Source organism: Lissotriton helveticus, chromosome 2_2 (assembly GCF_964261635.1).
Source record: "Lissotriton helveticus chromosome 2_2, aLisHel1.1, whole genome shotgun sequence".
NCBI classification, from domain to species: domain Eukaryota; kingdom Metazoa; phylum Chordata; class Amphibia; order Caudata; family Salamandridae; genus Lissotriton; species Lissotriton helveticus.
Genome location: NC_136060.1, coordinates 90,962,940 through 90,980,307, shown reverse-complemented (window position 1 = coordinate 90,980,307; position 17,368 = coordinate 90,962,940). Strand labels below are relative to the sequence as shown.

Below are 17,368 nucleotides of genomic sequence, written 5' to 3'. Positions count from 1 at the left end.
TTGGCTGTCCGTGTAGATGGTGACTCTTTTCCCGTTTCCTGCTATGCAGGCACGAGTTAGGGCAATAATTTCTGCTACCTGTGCGGAATGTACTCCTTCCAGGCAAGCGGCTTCCACAACTCCAGTAATGGTACAAACAGCATAAGCTGCTCTCAACCGACCAGTATCGTCTCTTAAACATGAGCCATCAACAAAATAAATTTCATCGGGGTCAGACAATGGCTCATCCACAATATCTGGTCGGGGTTTCGTGCATAGTTCAGTCACATCAAGGCAATCGTGGTCTTCACATCCTTCGCCTTCTATTACAGTAGGTAATGGCATCAAAGTAGCAGGATTCAAGACAGAGCATCTCCTGAGAGTCACGTTCTCTGCGGCAAGTATAACTTGCTCGTAGCGCGTGAGCCTACTATTGGTCAGATGCTGCGTCTTCGTCCTGGTCATTAGCAATTCAACTGAATGTGGTACATACACCACTACTGGATGTCCCATCACAATACTCTCGCTCCTTTCAATGCTGACACCCGTTGCAGCAACGGATTTGAGACATCCGGGCAACGCTGCGGCTACTGGATCTAATGTAGCCGAAAAATATGCAACTGGTCTACGGGCATTACCGTGGGTCTGTGCCAAGACTGACAAAGCACATCCCTCTCTCTCACAGCAATAGAGTGAAAATGACTTTTCGTAATCTGGCATTCCCAGAGCCGGAGCACGACATAAATCGTCTCTCAGCTGTAAAAACGCCACCAGACATTCTTCATCCCATGGTACCGGATCACTCACCTCCTTGTGCGTCAGTTTCTGTAAGGGCTTTGCTTTCAGTGAGAAGTTAACTATCCACTGTCGGCAGTAACCCACCATTCCTAGGAACATTCTAACTTCTCTCTGTGTTGTAGGCGCATTCATTTTCATTATTGCCTCAATCCTCTCCGGGGACACCTTACGTTTCCCTTTTTCTAACCTGTGCCCTAGATACTGTACTTCTGTCAAACAATACTGCAACTTGCTCGGAGATACCTTATGTCCATTTTCAGCTAAATGGTTCAGTAAGGCAATTGAGTCTGCTTTACAAGCTTCCTCTGTTTCTGACGCAACAAGTAGGTCATCTATGTACTGTACCAGAACCGAGTTCTGTGGCAGTACTAGATTTTCAAGATTCTTTTTCAACAACTGATTAAAGATGGATGGGCTGTCTGTGAATCCTTGTGGGATTCGACACCATGTTAAAACGCGATCTTCCATTTTAAAAGCAAAAAGATACCTGCTCTCTTCATCCAATGGGATTGAAAAGAAAGCCTGACAAAGATCTATCACTGTGAACCATTCTGCTTGACATGGTATTTGAAATAGTATCACTGAAGGATTCGGTACCACGGGACAACATGAAACGACTATGTTGTTAATTTTTCGTAAATCCTGAACTATCCTAAACTTCCCGCTAGGTTTCTGCAAACCCATAATCGGGGAGTTACAAGGACTACCCACGATTTCTTTCAGTATTCCCTGCTGTATCATTGACTCGATCACAGGTTTTATTCCCGCAATCGTTTCCTGGGACAATTTGTATTGAGGCGTTCTTGGAAACTCAACTTTTGGTTTTACCAATATTTTTACCGGCTCTACCCCCTTAATCAATCCTATTTCTTCTCCTGTGAAATCCCATACCCCTGACGCCACTGCATCTCGTAGGTCTTGGGGAAGATCTTCTATTGTCAGAGTAGGATATAGTTCTACACAAGATTTTGAATTGGCCACCTTAAAAGTAGCATCTTCGTCGGTAGTCTGTACCTCCACTCCTTGCGGGGTGCAGTATATGGTGCAATTCAGTTTGCACAACAAATCCCTTCCTAACAGACATACCGGACTCGAGTCACAAACCACAAACTGATGTTCGTTCATATGGTTTCCTATCTTCACAGACACTGGTTCTGTCAAGGGACTAGTCATTCTTTTATTTGCGACTCCTACCACCTGAATTGTTTCCCCTGACATCGGCAAGTCTGGAACCACCGCTGATCTCAGAGTCGAACGAGTAGCCCCAGTGTCCACTAAGAACGTAGTGGGACACCCTGCCACTTCTGCCTCAACAAATGGCCCTCTCTGATCCACTTCTAGAACTGCCCCGAGGGTACAGTCCTCTTCACTGCTCACCCGTTGTCCTGTCAATGGATCAATGTAATAACATTTTTCTTCCTCGATAAACAGAGGCATTTGTTTAAAGACCTTTCCCCCAGCTGCTATCTTCGGTGGCTGTGGGAATTGGGCCCGTGGAGCCGAAGTCCCCCCTTTGGCCACCTTACTGCTTGGAACTGTCACCTTTTGCACTGAGTCTTCTTGGACCTGCTCTTCTACTTCTAGCTCTCCATTTTCAGGGTTAAAGGGACACTCGCGTCGCCAATGCCCCACCTGGTGACACTGATGACACTTTGTCGTTTTCTTTAAAGTGGCAAAGTCTATCCTAGGTCTCTGCCCTTCCTCATTGTCCTTATTCTGACCGTTTGGCTTTCGTCCCATCCCCTGCTTCTGCTGGCCACCCTTCCCAGCGGACTGCATTTGCACCACCATCAATTTCTCCTTTAGATTCTTGGCTTTAGAATCTATCTCGTCACTGCAGTACCTCGCATAACGTAAAATCTCATCTAGTGGTTTGTTCTGCCAACAGATTAAATGTTGTTGAATCATCAAGCAAATGTCAGGTCTCAACCCCAAGACAAACTTTGACACAAACTGTCCTATATCTTTGGGATCCATTACATCAAGTCCACTGTATTGCTTGAATGTTTTCAGCAACCTCTCATAAAACTCATGCACGGTCTCCTTCGGTTCTTGCCTTGTTCGATCTATCTTTACCCAATCTATATCCTGTGGTGGTACCTTATCTTTCAACCAAGCTATTACCCTTTCATACTTTCGCATGACAATCTCAGATGGTCCATTTGTTCGAGCATCCCTCAATGGTTCAGCATTTGGCCATTCGACACTAGTCTTACAAGGGGTCCACAGATCAGATGGGACCACGATGTCAAACAACGTGTTCAAATCTATCCACAGTACTTTCGAGATTTTGACAAACCTCTCTACCTGTTTATACCATTCGACTGAATTGTCCCGCAACTTCGGAAATGAGTTGGTAAATGCAGCTAAATCTCCTCTACTCCAGGGTACATGTACATAATTTCCGTTTGATATCTCTCGCAAAGGGAATGCCTCCATATGCATTACCCTTCCCTCGGGGGTCATCACATTTGCACTTCGCCTAACCGTGCCCTTTTTCGACCACCTTTCTTCCCATTTATCCAGTTCCCTCCACACTCGTATCCCTGATACCAGCTCTCTTATGTGTGTTTTTAATCCAGTAGTCCTCTTCTCATCTAGATCTTGGTCTGAGTACTGTAATCTGTGGTTACTCTGTAATGCCCTTGTCCTAGATAAATCCACGGCATACCTGTCTGCCAAATCAGTCAGTTTCTCATGAAACGCTCTAGCTTTCCTAGTAATATCCTTTGCCATGAACAATAACTCATCCTGTTCATACAATTCTATCCTTTCCAAAGGCAATGTTCTATCTATTATCTCATCAACATCTGATTTTAAACTAGTAACATCAAGCCTTTTTGCCTTAATTTCAGCTTTCAAGACACTCAATTTAGCTCCTCCTTTCCATCTCAATCCTTTCCCTATCCAATTGCCTTTGTTGTTCCCCTCTATCTCTCTCAGAATTATAGATCGAAACTATGGGTCCTATGGTAACAGGCACTTGAAGAGCGTCTGGCAATCCCACAGACTCAACCCTTTCTGTGGTTGGCGTTTTCTGCACCACAAACCTTCCCACTACACTCTGTACAGTGTTGTTTGGAGGTGTTTCTCCGCCTTTAATAGGTGTCCATTCCGATATAGGGAGTGGTGTATATCCCTCTATGTCATTTCCATCTTCCCTTGCGAGCCCTCTATCTTCTATTAACCCCACTCTCGGAGGTGGTCTATCCATTAACAATCTGTTTATCAGATTGTCCTCCGACTCGCTTTCCTCGTCTTCTTCCATGAGGTTTCCTCCTCCTGACACCTCCCTCATCGGATACATTTTCTCCACCTCAATAGTCTGTACCCTCCAACGCTTTTCCTCCTCATCCCATTTGGAATCTCGCACTGCCCTTACCGATCGCGTCAGTCTTTGTTGACGCCTGTTCAAATTTCGGTCGTGTGCAGCCTTAATCCATGCATTAAGAGCCTCAAACTGTGTTGGTCTGGGCGAGGGTTTCAATGAGGACATGGTTGCTTTTAGCCGATGTAACACCTCTAACTTAAACGTCCCGTACCTCGGGAACTGCATTTCCTCATTCCCTTCCGTAAGCTTATTCCAAGCCCCAATCCACAATATCGTATGCAGCCCCACATTCGTTGCCATATAATGAGCTGGCGTACCCTCCGGCGGAGCCTCTTCCCCATAATAATGTTCACTTAGTTTCCGTTTAAAAATCCCTTTCAAACACTTAAAACACTTCATGATTTCGCTCTTTCTCCGCGTTCGTTTACTTCCTGATGATATTCCACCAATCTCAGCCCCGTTCTCACTAACTGGCCTATCCGTACGCGACTTTCCTCCGACGTCACTCTAGCCGCCCAACCAGAGCGCGGCTCTAGCTAACGTCACACCAACCGCTCAATCAGAGCGCGGCTCTAGCCGACGTCACCCGTCCCCCTTCGCAGCAGTTCCCCTCCTTTCTCAGCTCGTCTCCTCGGTCATGCACGCATCCCATTCATACTCTGAAAAATGATTACTTCCGTCCAAGCGATCACCTTTCTTGACTGTACGCCCACAGTCTTTCTGTAGTTGTCACCTTAACTTGGCGAAATGTCTTTCCGTTTACTTCCAGACAATCGCCTTCTCCGATAGGTTACTCACACGCAGTAACTTTCGACCAGCGTCCGTTACTCATACACTCACTCTTACACTCCCCCTATCTTGGATCCACGGCGGTCAATGGTACCTCGTGACCTCCGTACTATGGTCGACAACTACCCTGGATGTTCGATACACCCAAAACCACTTAAGCTCTGGCCTGAACTTAAGATTTCACCAGTTAACCCGTTTACCAGGTTACCAGTTTACCAGGTTGCGCGCGCTCACAACCTTCTCTCATTCACACTACAGGCATTCAACTCCGCAAGACATTACAATACAAATACAACACAAAACACCGCAATCTGTTCACGCATGACCCTTTTTATACTCACTCTCCGATACTGCTGCTTTTCTCGCGCCGTCTGCACCTTTCGGTACACGATTCTTCCGCTGCTCGTCTCTCGGCGTCTCGGGCCTTGGGGTAAACTAACCTCTCTAGATTACCTTCCTCAAGAAGATAACCATCCTCACTCTGCTACCAACTGCTAACGCGGGATTACTGGTTACTAATTATCTTACCAAATCCCAAACTATGTCGACTGAATCGTTGGTACCTGTCTTTGAGTAAAAGGTAATCTCGCAATAAGTCAATCAATTTAAGAACTTACAACACTCTAAATGACCACTGACCAAATTTAAGTTTTAAAGATTTAATATAAAGTCAAAGATAACTGAAGATACAAACTTCTCAAAATGAGATTCAAAAGGTAAATTGGTATCACTATAAACATGAACTTCTTGAATAATCTAAGTCTGAAGAACAAAATAATAAGTACAAGCTCAAAAACCATAAGGGTTGTCAAAATAGATATAAGTTGCAATCTCAAAGTCATTACAGAAAAGAAAATTAAGTTAGTCTGTCCCTACACTATACTAAGTGACATCCCTACTTAGCAAGATCTTTACCCTCTAGGTGTCAGCCGTGGTGACTTCCTAAGAAGATCACGCACTTCTCTTTGTCTCTTCTCTGATGATGGGTCTCTCCTGATCAGTCTATCTGCCTACCCATCCGCTTCCTTAGGCTCCCAAAATCATCTGCTCTGCTCTCCTCCCGGGTCGCTTTCCCTAATACCAAATCACATTTCCAATAGAAACGCCCCTTGGGACGCCCCTCACGTGGTACATCTTTGCGCGGCAAACTCCATGATGGTACTCTTGAAGACCCTCGTTATAGTTGACCTTGGTTCCCAGGCTTCTTCTTCAGTGCGCTGATACCCCCTGAAATTCCTGGAAACTCCTACAGGCCTGCGCAAGGCGCCACTGAACAAAGTCCCTTTCATTCGAGCTGATTAGGACCCTCGCACCTGCATACAGCTCGTCCTGCAGTGGGCCTCAAATTCCAGACTCCACCATATCTTTAGTCATAAAACACTCTCAAAGCTCGGTGCTGGACACCTCGCGACCTCTTCTCTAACGAGCACATGACGATTTACACGACATGACATTATCTCCTCTGGCCTACTTGATTTACATGCAGCAGGTCCCTGCACTCTTAAAACGTTAACTTGATTTAAACAGCAAACATTCTTAACTAGCATACGTTTCTAAAATAACACATCTATAAAGCATATACTTTTAACCCTAAGTTCAATAGTACATTTTGGAAGAACCATGTCAACCTTATCTCACATTAATTTAGCAGCACGTTCAGGTTTGCTGTGAATTGCCCTAAGGCCTACACATAATACTGGATTTTCAAAGTTACATTTAATTCGGACATGATTCTTTTAACATGAGAACATGAGGTTTTCACATATATTCCAACATTTCTACATTAATCTCACACCGTTACAATTATAGTTACTCTACTTAACATTCTATACATTTCACTACTGAATATAAACCACTCTGTATATTTCACTCCTGGATATAAAACACTCGTGTGCAAAACATGTTTAAACTAACTACGTGCTTGTAAATATGGCGTACTTATACATTTTTTTCAAACTTGTGCTCTCTCAGATGTGTACACCTTTGTCCTCTCCAGCCACCAAGCTTGTCTATAGCTGGGTAGTTTGCCGGTCTCCTAGGTCGCCCCAAAGGGATGGTTCCCAGTATTGACCAACTTCAATGCGCTATGTGAATTTTTGTTAGGGGAGGGGCAACAGATTTGGCTCGATGGGTGGGCAAGGTAGGAGGGAGAAGGCCGGTTCTGGTGGCTCAGTGGACTAATGCATCCACTGCAGGGGCCTGTGTTCAACCTCATGGTCCCAGGTTCAAATCCCAGCGGGTACATTCAGCCTTTCATCCATCTGAGGTCGATAAAATGAGTACCATTGAGTTGGGTTACAATAAAACATATGTTATTCAGCGCCAAGATGCCCTATCAGGGGTGAACGTGTGCTTTACAAATACACAAGTTATGTTATGTTACTTGTTTGTGGGGTTATGCACAGTCCTCCCTCTGCTTCTTCTTTACATTTTTTCTCTTTATTTGCATGTCACTCCTCTGGTACAGTTATTAGCTTTTAGCTTTACACATTAGACAGACGTCAGCTTCTGCCCACATTAATAACTAAATTGTTATAGGGTCTGTAAAGACACTTACCTGGAATGTCAGCAGCTTAAATGATCATCATAAGGTGTGTCAGACTTTTCCATATTTGCATAGACACTCTGTAGACATTTGCTTTCTGCAAGAGGTACACCTTAATGAAGAGACGCTGTCACAATTGAGGTCCGGATTGGTGGGGGAGTACACATTGCCTGTTACTCCAACTATGGGTGTAGGATGGTGATCTTTATTAAAAAGAGACTGACATGGCGTACACGCCAAGTCATTTGCGACACACAGGACAGGTTTGTCCTCCTTTCCGGTATTGTGCTCGACCATCCTGTAAACTCCTCTCTGTCCACAGTCCGAATGTTTTTGGTCCCTTCTTTTTTGCTGAAGTTTGGAGGCTAGCTGAGATGCTTGGTCCTGATGCAACTCTTTCGGGTGGGGTTATGATTGTGGTGCTCGGCCAGGAGATGGATCGATCTAGCGATTCCAGGCGTCTTTATCTGTGAGCTGCAGTGCAACTACATCTCATTATGGAGGACTCTGACCTCATTGCACTCTGGCGCTCTCAAAATGCTGAATGATTGGAGGACACTTGCATGTCTGTGACATTTCTTTTGGCTTGCTTCTCAATGTGTTGACTTGGACAGTAGAGATTTCTCAATAATCAAGAACACTTTTTGACCATGCTCTGGTTCTCTTAGTTTCCGGCTAGTCCTCCTAGGGCTTTCCCTTAGAGACTCCCACCCAGGGCCTGCACGACCAGGTGTTCCAAGAGGAAGTCAGAGCAGCAGCAGTGGAATTTTATTTTTGCTCACAATGACACTGCAGAGATATCCAGGTTCTACCTCTTGGAGGCCTTTAAGGTTGTAATTAATGGAACCTGCATTGCAAAGCAAGCAGGTGTGCTCAGTGCCCTACTTGGTAATCTTACATGTCTTGAAAATGAAATCAGAGATTAGGAATTGGAATACTTTGGCACAAATGAGGCCTCCACGCTTGCTTCTAAGTTCGGCAATATTTCTGAATTTGAAGAAGTAGCAGAGCATGAGATTCACTATCTAGGACGTGTAACGTGTAAATGTATTTATCTGTTCAGCAATTGTCTGCTTTCTTTATCAACCCACTTTCTCCATCAGCTTAGAACAGCCATATCTCTCTTACTTGGGCCGGTAAACAGCAGTGTATAGCCTGGAAAACTATGACACTTCCCTTTGAGCAGGGTGGGCTGGGAGTTTATATTATTTCTACTACTGACTCTTCCCTATTTGATTTCTGGCCCATACAGCCCCATACCATAATCTGATCATGCCGACCCCTGTCCTTTACAGAAGGCTATATTCCTCCCTCCCAAATGTCCACGCGCACAGATTGATATGATTTCATGCACAACATGGGCTTGGAATGAGCTTCGGCGAAGAGCTCATATTGAACATCATACCCTATCACTCACGATCCCAGCACTTGTACTAGGTTGAGCAAGCTACACTGTACTTCTGTTTGCGCAAATTATCTAGATGTCATTTCTATCTCACCACAGCTGACCCTGATGGGGGGGGATGATGCCACTTTGATTGATTTTTTTACATACTAACAACTACATGCCACAACCCGAGCATTGCATACTTCTTTCCCAGATGTACCGCCCACATTTCCTGTGCTTGAAGCTTTCCTAATTACTCCCCCGCCTTCTAAAGTTATAACTCACAGGAATGCAATCCTCGGCACCCATTTGCACTCCAACTAGCAAAAGCACAAGGGATACATTTAATTTACTTATAAGTCCCTAGTAAAGTGGTACTATATGTACCCAAGGCCTGTAATTAAATGCTACTAATGGGCCTGAAGCTTTTATTGTGCCACTGACTTAAGTAGCCTTTTTAAACATGTCTCAGTCCAGCTATTGCAATAAGTGTGCACTTTTAAACTGTCATTTTTGACCTTTCAAAATAAGCCTTTTTGACAGGCCTAAACCTTTTTTTTATACAGCCCAGAGGGCAGGGTGCATTGTATTTAAAAAGCTGGACATGTACATGATTGTTTGACATATCCTTGTACTGAAAAACTCTCAAATTTGTTTTTCACTACTGCAATGCCTACTTCTCCAATAGGATAACATAAGGTTACCTTATCACATTTAATAAGTGATAACTTTTACTTGGAAACAGGTTGACATTTCATGTTTAGTATCTAGGGAATTGTAATTTAATGCCTTCTTTAATGGTAAAGTCACAGTTGAGATAATGCCACTTTTAGGTGGTATAACAAGTAATTGAGAAATCCAGTGTACCCTTGTGGGCTTGGGTATTTAAGGTTACAAAGGTAAAGATGCCTACAAGTGATTTATTTAAATATGGGAAAATTTGTAATATATTCTATGTTTACATATCTCTGGAGTGACATCTAATAACGCTGGGTTGAGTGAATCACAGCACTTAAATACATCAGTAAATCAATTACAACAACTGGGTGAACCAAAGTAGAAAAATATAATCACAGCACACGGGCCACCTTCACCGCATCATCGCCAGCGTGTCCAGATTTTCCACGCATCCCACCTGTGCGATGAATCTACAAAACTCGGGCTGCAGTAAGAAACGGATGCATCACCTCCTCTCTTGTAAGGAACTGATGCATCATCTCCCCTGCGTGGCAGTAAGGAACCAATGCATCAACTCCCCTGGAGCAAGGAACTGAAACAGCCCCTTCCCTGGGGCTGTTTTTGCCTGTGATTTTGACGCATCCCAGGTACTTAGTGCTAAAAGTGATGGATCTAGAGTTTCCTATTGACAGAACAGTTTTCACATTCTAAAACTTATATTTTCATATATGTATGTTGGATTTTTGTCATTTTGGTTTTGTTTGGTTCAGATAAAGATAACTTGTTTTTCTAAACTGACGTGGTGTCCATTTGTGGTGTTTTCACTGTGTTACTGTGGGTTATATACATATTCTTTACATATTGCCTCTGTAGTTTAGACTGACTGCTCTGTGCCAAGCAACCAGAGGTAAGCACAGGCAAACTTAGGTGTGTATTTTACTCATCCTTACGAGATGGAAGTGTTCCTACTTGGACAGGATGTAAACCTTCGCTAACTAGTGACCCCTAATTCTAATACAACCCCTAAAGAGTTCAGAGCCTTGTCTTGCTGTGGTGTGACAATTTGTGTAGTATAACACTTTGAACCAAATAGCCTTTCTAGAGAGATTTACAATCCTGACAAATACCAATTTGCAGTATCATTGAGTCTTTTTCTGCTTTATTCTTTACAGATCAGAAAAGACTTTAATAACTTTTTTTCTTTCCTTTTTGCAGATACGAGTTTTTCGTCCTCCTAATTATTCTGGCACAATTGCGTTAGCCCTCTTAGTTTCACTTGTTGGAGGATTACTGTACCTCAGAAGAAACAACTTGGAGTTCATCTACAACAAGACTGGTTGGGCCATGGCCGCGCTGGTGTGTACATTTTCTTAATGTAGTAGTTTGTATATTTTCTCACCCCTGTTATCTCTTTGGTTCTAGTTACAAAAGCTTTCCAGACATGATTCTTAGACTCTTATCATAAGAAGGCTTTAATAAGGCCCTTATGCAAGTGGGGTGGTTGCTGAAGGTGCCGATGATCCTGGCAACCCGAGATACCATATCAATTCTGGTCGATTTCACCACCCAAGTTACCAGCCACAATGAGCTTACAACCTCAAACTAGAAATGCCGATTTACTGGTTCATATACCACGTTTTCCCTGATTCCAGTTCCAAGCACATTTTTCTCCTTTTAGCAAATTATTTTGGCTGACTGGGCGTCCGCACCTGACAAAATGTGTAATTGGATCGGCCAGTATCTGCTGTAACCGCACCCCCCGAGTTAGAGATCATTGTTAAGGTGTTCACAGGCGCCACATTTGTTATTATATAAGTCATGCAGTAGCCGTCACTGAAAGTGATAAATTATAATAAAAAATATTTTTTTAATAACATGATATATAAATGCATTTTGCAAATACAAATACAAATCCACTTAGATGTTAATCTGCAAAGCTTAAGTCCTGTGATGCAAGACTATTTGTAATTTTAAATGCGTTACATAAAATACCTAAAGTTTGTAGTAGAATAATGACACCTATTAATGTTTGCATTTATGATATATGTTTTCACAAAGACTCTATTTTGGCTTTCAGTGTGTTGTATTTGCCATGATTTCTGGTCAGATGTGGAACCACATCCGTGGGCCCCCATATGCTCATAAAAATCCACAAAATGGTCAAGTCGTAAGTCTCTGTGTTTCTAATATTTATATTTTCATTTGGTGGAATAGACTCTCCATGTATTAAAATATTAAATGAATTAGATAAATTATTTTATGTATATATTTATTGGTGTTTTCCTAAATGCAAACCCCTGTGAGTGTCTTAGCACTGTGCACGAGTAGATGCCTTTTGAAATACAGGGGTACATTTATGAAAGGTTTGTGTCATGCTTGCACCATTCAACAGGGCACATGGTTGACGAAAATCACTAAGTCAGATTCATGAAGCAACGCAAAGCCACTTTGTGTGGTTTTAAATGGCTTAATAAATCTGGAGTATTGCATTCCTGACCTTTTCCTGTGATATAGATCAGTGCAGTAAGGTGACTTGCTGCGCTGCCCCACAACACAAATTTCATTAATATGCCACACAGTTTACAGTTTTGCATACCTACTTTGCATAAGATTTGCCAAAATACGTCCATTGATGATGGTACAACCTAAAATGTATTTTAACATATAACATGTTATTACAGTTTAAATGTGTTTGTTTCTATGTGGTCTTGATGAATAATGGTATAATGGCACACATTTTATCACTTTAAATCACTAGAGGGTCACTGTTCCAATAAGTGAATGCTAGCATAGTCGGCAGCATAAAGTGTAGATAGAGAGCAAGAGTGCTTGAAGTAACCCTATCTCATTCAATGGATGAAGATTGGATACAGGGGAAATCCTCTGATTTGAAGAGTTACCCTCACACACCGTTCAGATGTAATGCTTCATCATTGGGCGTTATGGTCCTCGTGGCGGTGGTGCTGCATTCCCCCACTGGCCACACAAGAGGGTTCTTTGGTGGAGATCTTTTTTCCGAGGAACTCCGTAGCGGTGAGTGTGGGTGTGTGGGGAGGGTGCAAGTGAGTTAAAAATAATGTGGCGGTACCCTAGGTAAAGTTTATTCTGGTGTCCATACGGTATAATTAAAAACAGGGAAAACCGGAACTCATGTCCCTTTCTTTAATAAAGGTGGTTCATTCGTTTTTGCAATAAAGTACGTGGTGATGTAGATTAGTAATCAGGGTGACATGTTTCAAGCCTTGTCGGTCCATAATGGATCCTTTGGTGTTTCATCAGGACCCGGAGAGAATTAGGTGCAAAGAAAAACCAGGATCAGAGGTTTGCGAGAGACACACAATACACCCTGTTATTATGACCTGAATCAGGTAAGTGGTCGGGGTCTATCTGAACCCAATTGTTGGATGACCACTCTCACATATAGATCCTACCCGAAATATTATCCGGGGATGCCTCAATGGCAGGAATAAGCGTCTCAGAAGGTTACATTGACCTCCTGGTGAATTACCTTCATACCTGCCCTCAGCCGATTGTTTGCCGTTTAATCTCTAACATTACTAGCATTCTTAGTTTTACTTATATGTAGTCATGAAGCTTGATATTCTTCTGCATCTTGTAGATTTTTTGAAAACTTTAGCAAGTTTATGAAGTTTGAAGCTGGTGAGGGGTATTAACCCTTTCTGTGCCAAGGAAGTTACGGTTACGTCCACCGCCACAGTGACTGTGTGCACAGGACGTAACCATTACGTCCTACGCCACGGTGACTGTGTGCAGAGGACATAACCGCTACATCATCTTCGCATGTCCAGGATATCCCTCTGCTGTATACAGCAGTGGGATTTCATTTTTTCCAGGCTCAGGAGCAGGGGAAGTGCTTCCCCTGCCATTTGCATCAGGAGACCTGGGAGAATGCCGGTTGGAAGGAAGTTTGTGTCTCCCTTCCATCACAGAAATGTGAGGAAAATGTGTTTTTAGACATGGTTTTCTGGCTAATAAAACGTGGTGAGAGACATGCAAGTCAGCCCACCCTGGATAGCCCTTGGTTGGTTAGGTTAACCTGGATGCTGATTGAGCTAGAGTCCAAATTCTAAGGGATCAGAAATGGTAGAACAAGTGTTCATATCATTTTTCCGGGCCCAGGGAGCCTTCACCTGCGTGACCGGGTCCAGGAGCTCCAACCAGACCCAAGGGTCCCTTGGGATCTCTCCTGCGGCATGTTGCACCGCCAAGGGCCTAGAAGGCGGTTCTGTTAGGCCTGGGGAGGCCTCCCCCACTTCGCCTGCATGACAAACTGCTTGTGGGCCCGTGGTCGGACCTCCGCCAGGGCCTTCCTTGCAGCCCCGTGCCTGAGGCCCAACTTGTAATCCGGGCACCCAGGCGGCAGGGTCCCCTGAGTCTTGCCATCTGGTCACACACCATGCTTTCCACTATTGAGCCTGCCCTGGGAGTTCATATTAGGGCTCATTTGCTTCCTTGAGCCCAGCCAGGGCGTCAGGGCGGCAGGAGCTCTGTTGGGTGCGCACCTTCTGTCCTCTCTGTGACTTGGTGTGCACAAATTACAAGAAAGAAGAGTAGCCTTCCTCCAGATCTAGGGACAGGGTATCCAGGACCCACTTGTGGTCTGGGGCCCTCCTTCTTGCAGCCCCGTGGCTGAGGCCCAGGTGGGGCTTCAAGCCTCCGGGCTGCAGAGCCCCCATCACATCAAAGGACAAGTGAAAGCCCTGTTTGTTAAGGCACAGCACAACCAGATGCCAGTCCTTCGAGCCAAGCCATCTGGACGCGGCAGTGCTTTCCAATGGCGCTCTAGATAGCCGAGTCACCTTGGAAGTCCCAATGAGGGCTCATTTGCCTCTCCAATCCCAGCTAGGGCTCCAGAAGGTCAGGCACGTTTGAGCCTTCGGTCCCCTCAGTCACTCTGTGCACACGGATTACAAGAAAGGGGAGTATTGTTTCTCCAGATTACTAAGGAGAGGGTACCTCAGACCCTCTTGTGGTCTGGCGATGAGGCGGACAAAGCCCTGGCCCGGGCCTGCATGCCTGGGCCCTGAGGGGCCTGGCTGTACACCTGCCTCCCAACCCTTTCATATTGGCCTTTCCTCTGAGACTGCCTTCCCTGGTAGCAGGAAGGGATAAGAAGCTGGCATCCATGTGCAGGGTGGCCTTCCATGGGAGAGCCCGGCCAGCACTGTGTACTCCGATCAATTGGACATGCTTGGCCTGTTTCAAGATGAACTGCTGGCCCAGCCTCAGCTGTTATTTCAAGCAAAGAGATTCCATTATGCCAGGGACTGTCTGACTTGGGGCCTGCTGCTTTGTAAGGCCCTTACTCTACCTGCTGTTGGCCCATGGGGTGGGCGCCCTGGTCCAGAGCTCCCTCCTCCAGCCTGCCGCATCGCAAAGGGCACGTGATGTGAGTCCTGCGGCCCTAGGAGCCTTTCTCTACATAGCTGGGTTCAGAAGCATGAAATGGGGTCAGGGATCTGGCGTGTCAAGGGGTAGGAACCCGCATCCTGCCAAGTCCTCTGGAAAACCTTGAAGGATCTACACATATGACCCATTGCTGAATTCGAAATTTTGTCTACTTTTCAGAAATGCATCACTTTTCGGGATCCACCACGGGTTTTACACCCAATTTTACCACTAACTGGACAGAGGTTGAACACACAAAAACATTTGGAGAAATGGGCTATGTCCCAGTAAAATGCCAAAACTGAAAGCTGGGAAGATGGTGATTTTAGCACCGCAAACCCTTCCTTATAGTCCTTTGCAGGGAAAAAAACGGACTCGTTTTTCTGCATTAATTGTTTCCCCCAAAAAAACAAATTTAGCTGTATTTTGGCTTAATTCCCAGTCCCCTCCACGGGCATTCACAAACCTTGGGTATCTTCAGAATCCTCAGGATGTTGGAAAAAAAGAGATGCAAATTGAATACGGATACCTTATGTTGATAAAATGTTATGGGGGCCTAAGCACCAGCTACCAGCTACCCCAAATTGCCAAAGTAGGGCTTAGCACAGGGTTTGGAAAAGTCCTGGCACCAAAGGAGTTAGAAAAAGCTGTATGCAACAACAGAAGAATATCGCTCAACCAACTAGATTCACCACTGATCTCCTGTTTTCCTTCTGGTTGTCTGGTTAGCCTCTCATTTAAAGGCTTTCTGCATTCAAGAAAAACATGTTGTTGCAGAATGTATCAGTTGCTACGTAGGGTTAACAGCAGACTAAAAACTGGGAGGCAAATGCACACAGACGGTTGTCCCTTACTTTTTTTTATGAAGAATGTATTGTTTAATTTTCGTTAAAACTGTCTACAATATTTCACACAGAAAAATCAACACAGAAAAAGTAACTTTTTCATGATTATGTTAAAACAGATACATCAAATATTAGGGTTAAAACTGATGCATTAATTCTATCTACAGACCGACAACTTTTTTCCCACAACCTGAGAGCCTGGCTGATAAAGGTTAACATTTGTGCCACCAACCCTTTAAAGCATAATAATATTAATGCTTCTGAAATTCTTCTAATGCTTTTTGCCTTAAAAATCGGGTTAAGGTATTTTTTCCAAGCCTCTCACAACGATGGACATAAACATGTAACATGTTCAAAGGATGTGTAGGCCAGTTTGCATAACCTACACATACCTTACGTTTGCCCATTTGAAGTGAGCCATTGAAGTCCTTAAAGGCAGATACAGAAACCTACAATGCATCGAAACATTCTTCTCTCAGGGATGCATATTATAGTCGATTGTCTTTAAATAGTATAGGTTTATATGATATCCTAATTGTGTTTATATCTTGCTGCAAACTCTGCATCCTTAAGCAGACATACTTCTTTATTGCCATACCTTATTTCTATCTTTCGAACTAATCTGTGCCTGTTTATTAAGACTCCTAATGCAGGAAGATTATATTTTGACAGCTGCCTAACAATTGAACATTCAGACAATAAAGCCTCTGGCATATTCCTCGCCAATGTATTATTAATAATTGCTTTTAAAGTGTTAATTCCTGTCGACTTGCAATCTAACAAGCAATTAATTGTGATAATACCAGCCATGGTCACCAAAGACGTAAGACCAAATTTTACCTATAAGCCACACTGTGATGTTCACTACCTTAGATTAAAAAATCTTCCGATGGAATTCAACAAAATGTATACAATTGTTTGAATTACTTTCAAAATTAGAGACCCATATAAAAGAACAGGGATAATGTTGGCCATTGGCACGCCTAAAGTAGGACCAATTGCTCTCCCCCATACACCACTGAGCACATTTTTATTGCCCCAGTTACACTTAAAATTCTACTTCTGAACTTCTCCATGTGGCTTTTACATTTTAAGTTGATATCAATCATTACTCCCAAGTATGTATATCCGGGAACCTCTTCTAAGTTAGTACCTCCTTTTGTCCAAATGAAATTGGAGCCCTACCGCATCATCAAAGGAATGTACCAAATCATCAGTGAGGTCAGATATCTATAAACAAAACAAAGCAGGGACAGAGTACATCCTTGCTTCAGCCTATTGTGCTTTGAAATTTCTAGGATAAGCTGATGCCATCAGATAGCTTCACTCTTTTGAAGTGAGGTGGCCAGACTTGAGAGTTACACTGTAGCCCAGCTCAAGGACTTCTGCAGGGGGTTGAGCTTTCTACTAAAGGCTTCACCAGGTAGGCGGACCAGCAAAAGGTCCACCTCCAGTGAACCAGGATTCACTGGAGGATCCAGGACTGCCTGTGGGACAGGGTGCCAACATCCTGCCAGGAACACTACTTCCCACCAGAGCAGGGAGCAATATATCATGCATAAGCCTGTCCCTAGAGGAGCTGGAGTCCAGGACAGAGAAGGGAACAT

At 43.9% G+C, this 17,368-nt stretch overlaps 1 protein-coding gene across 4 annotated transcripts in view; it reads left to right on the top strand.

The window, feature by feature from the left end:
• TUSC3 (tumor suppressor candidate 3) overlaps nucleotides 1–17,368 on the top strand; it is a 1,466,371-nt gene that overhangs the window by 673,873 nt on the left and 775,130 nt on the right. For all 4 annotated transcript variants that reach the window (XM_078678946.1, XM_078678947.1, XM_078678945.1 and 1 more), the window contains 2 exons: nucleotides 10,723–10,863; nucleotides 11,585–11,674. In XM_078678946.1, coding sequence (XP_078535072.1) covers nucleotides 10,723–10,863; nucleotides 11,585–11,674 — 231 coding nt within the window. The remainder of the gene's footprint in view (nucleotides 1–10,722; nucleotides 10,864–11,584; nucleotides 11,675–17,368) is intronic.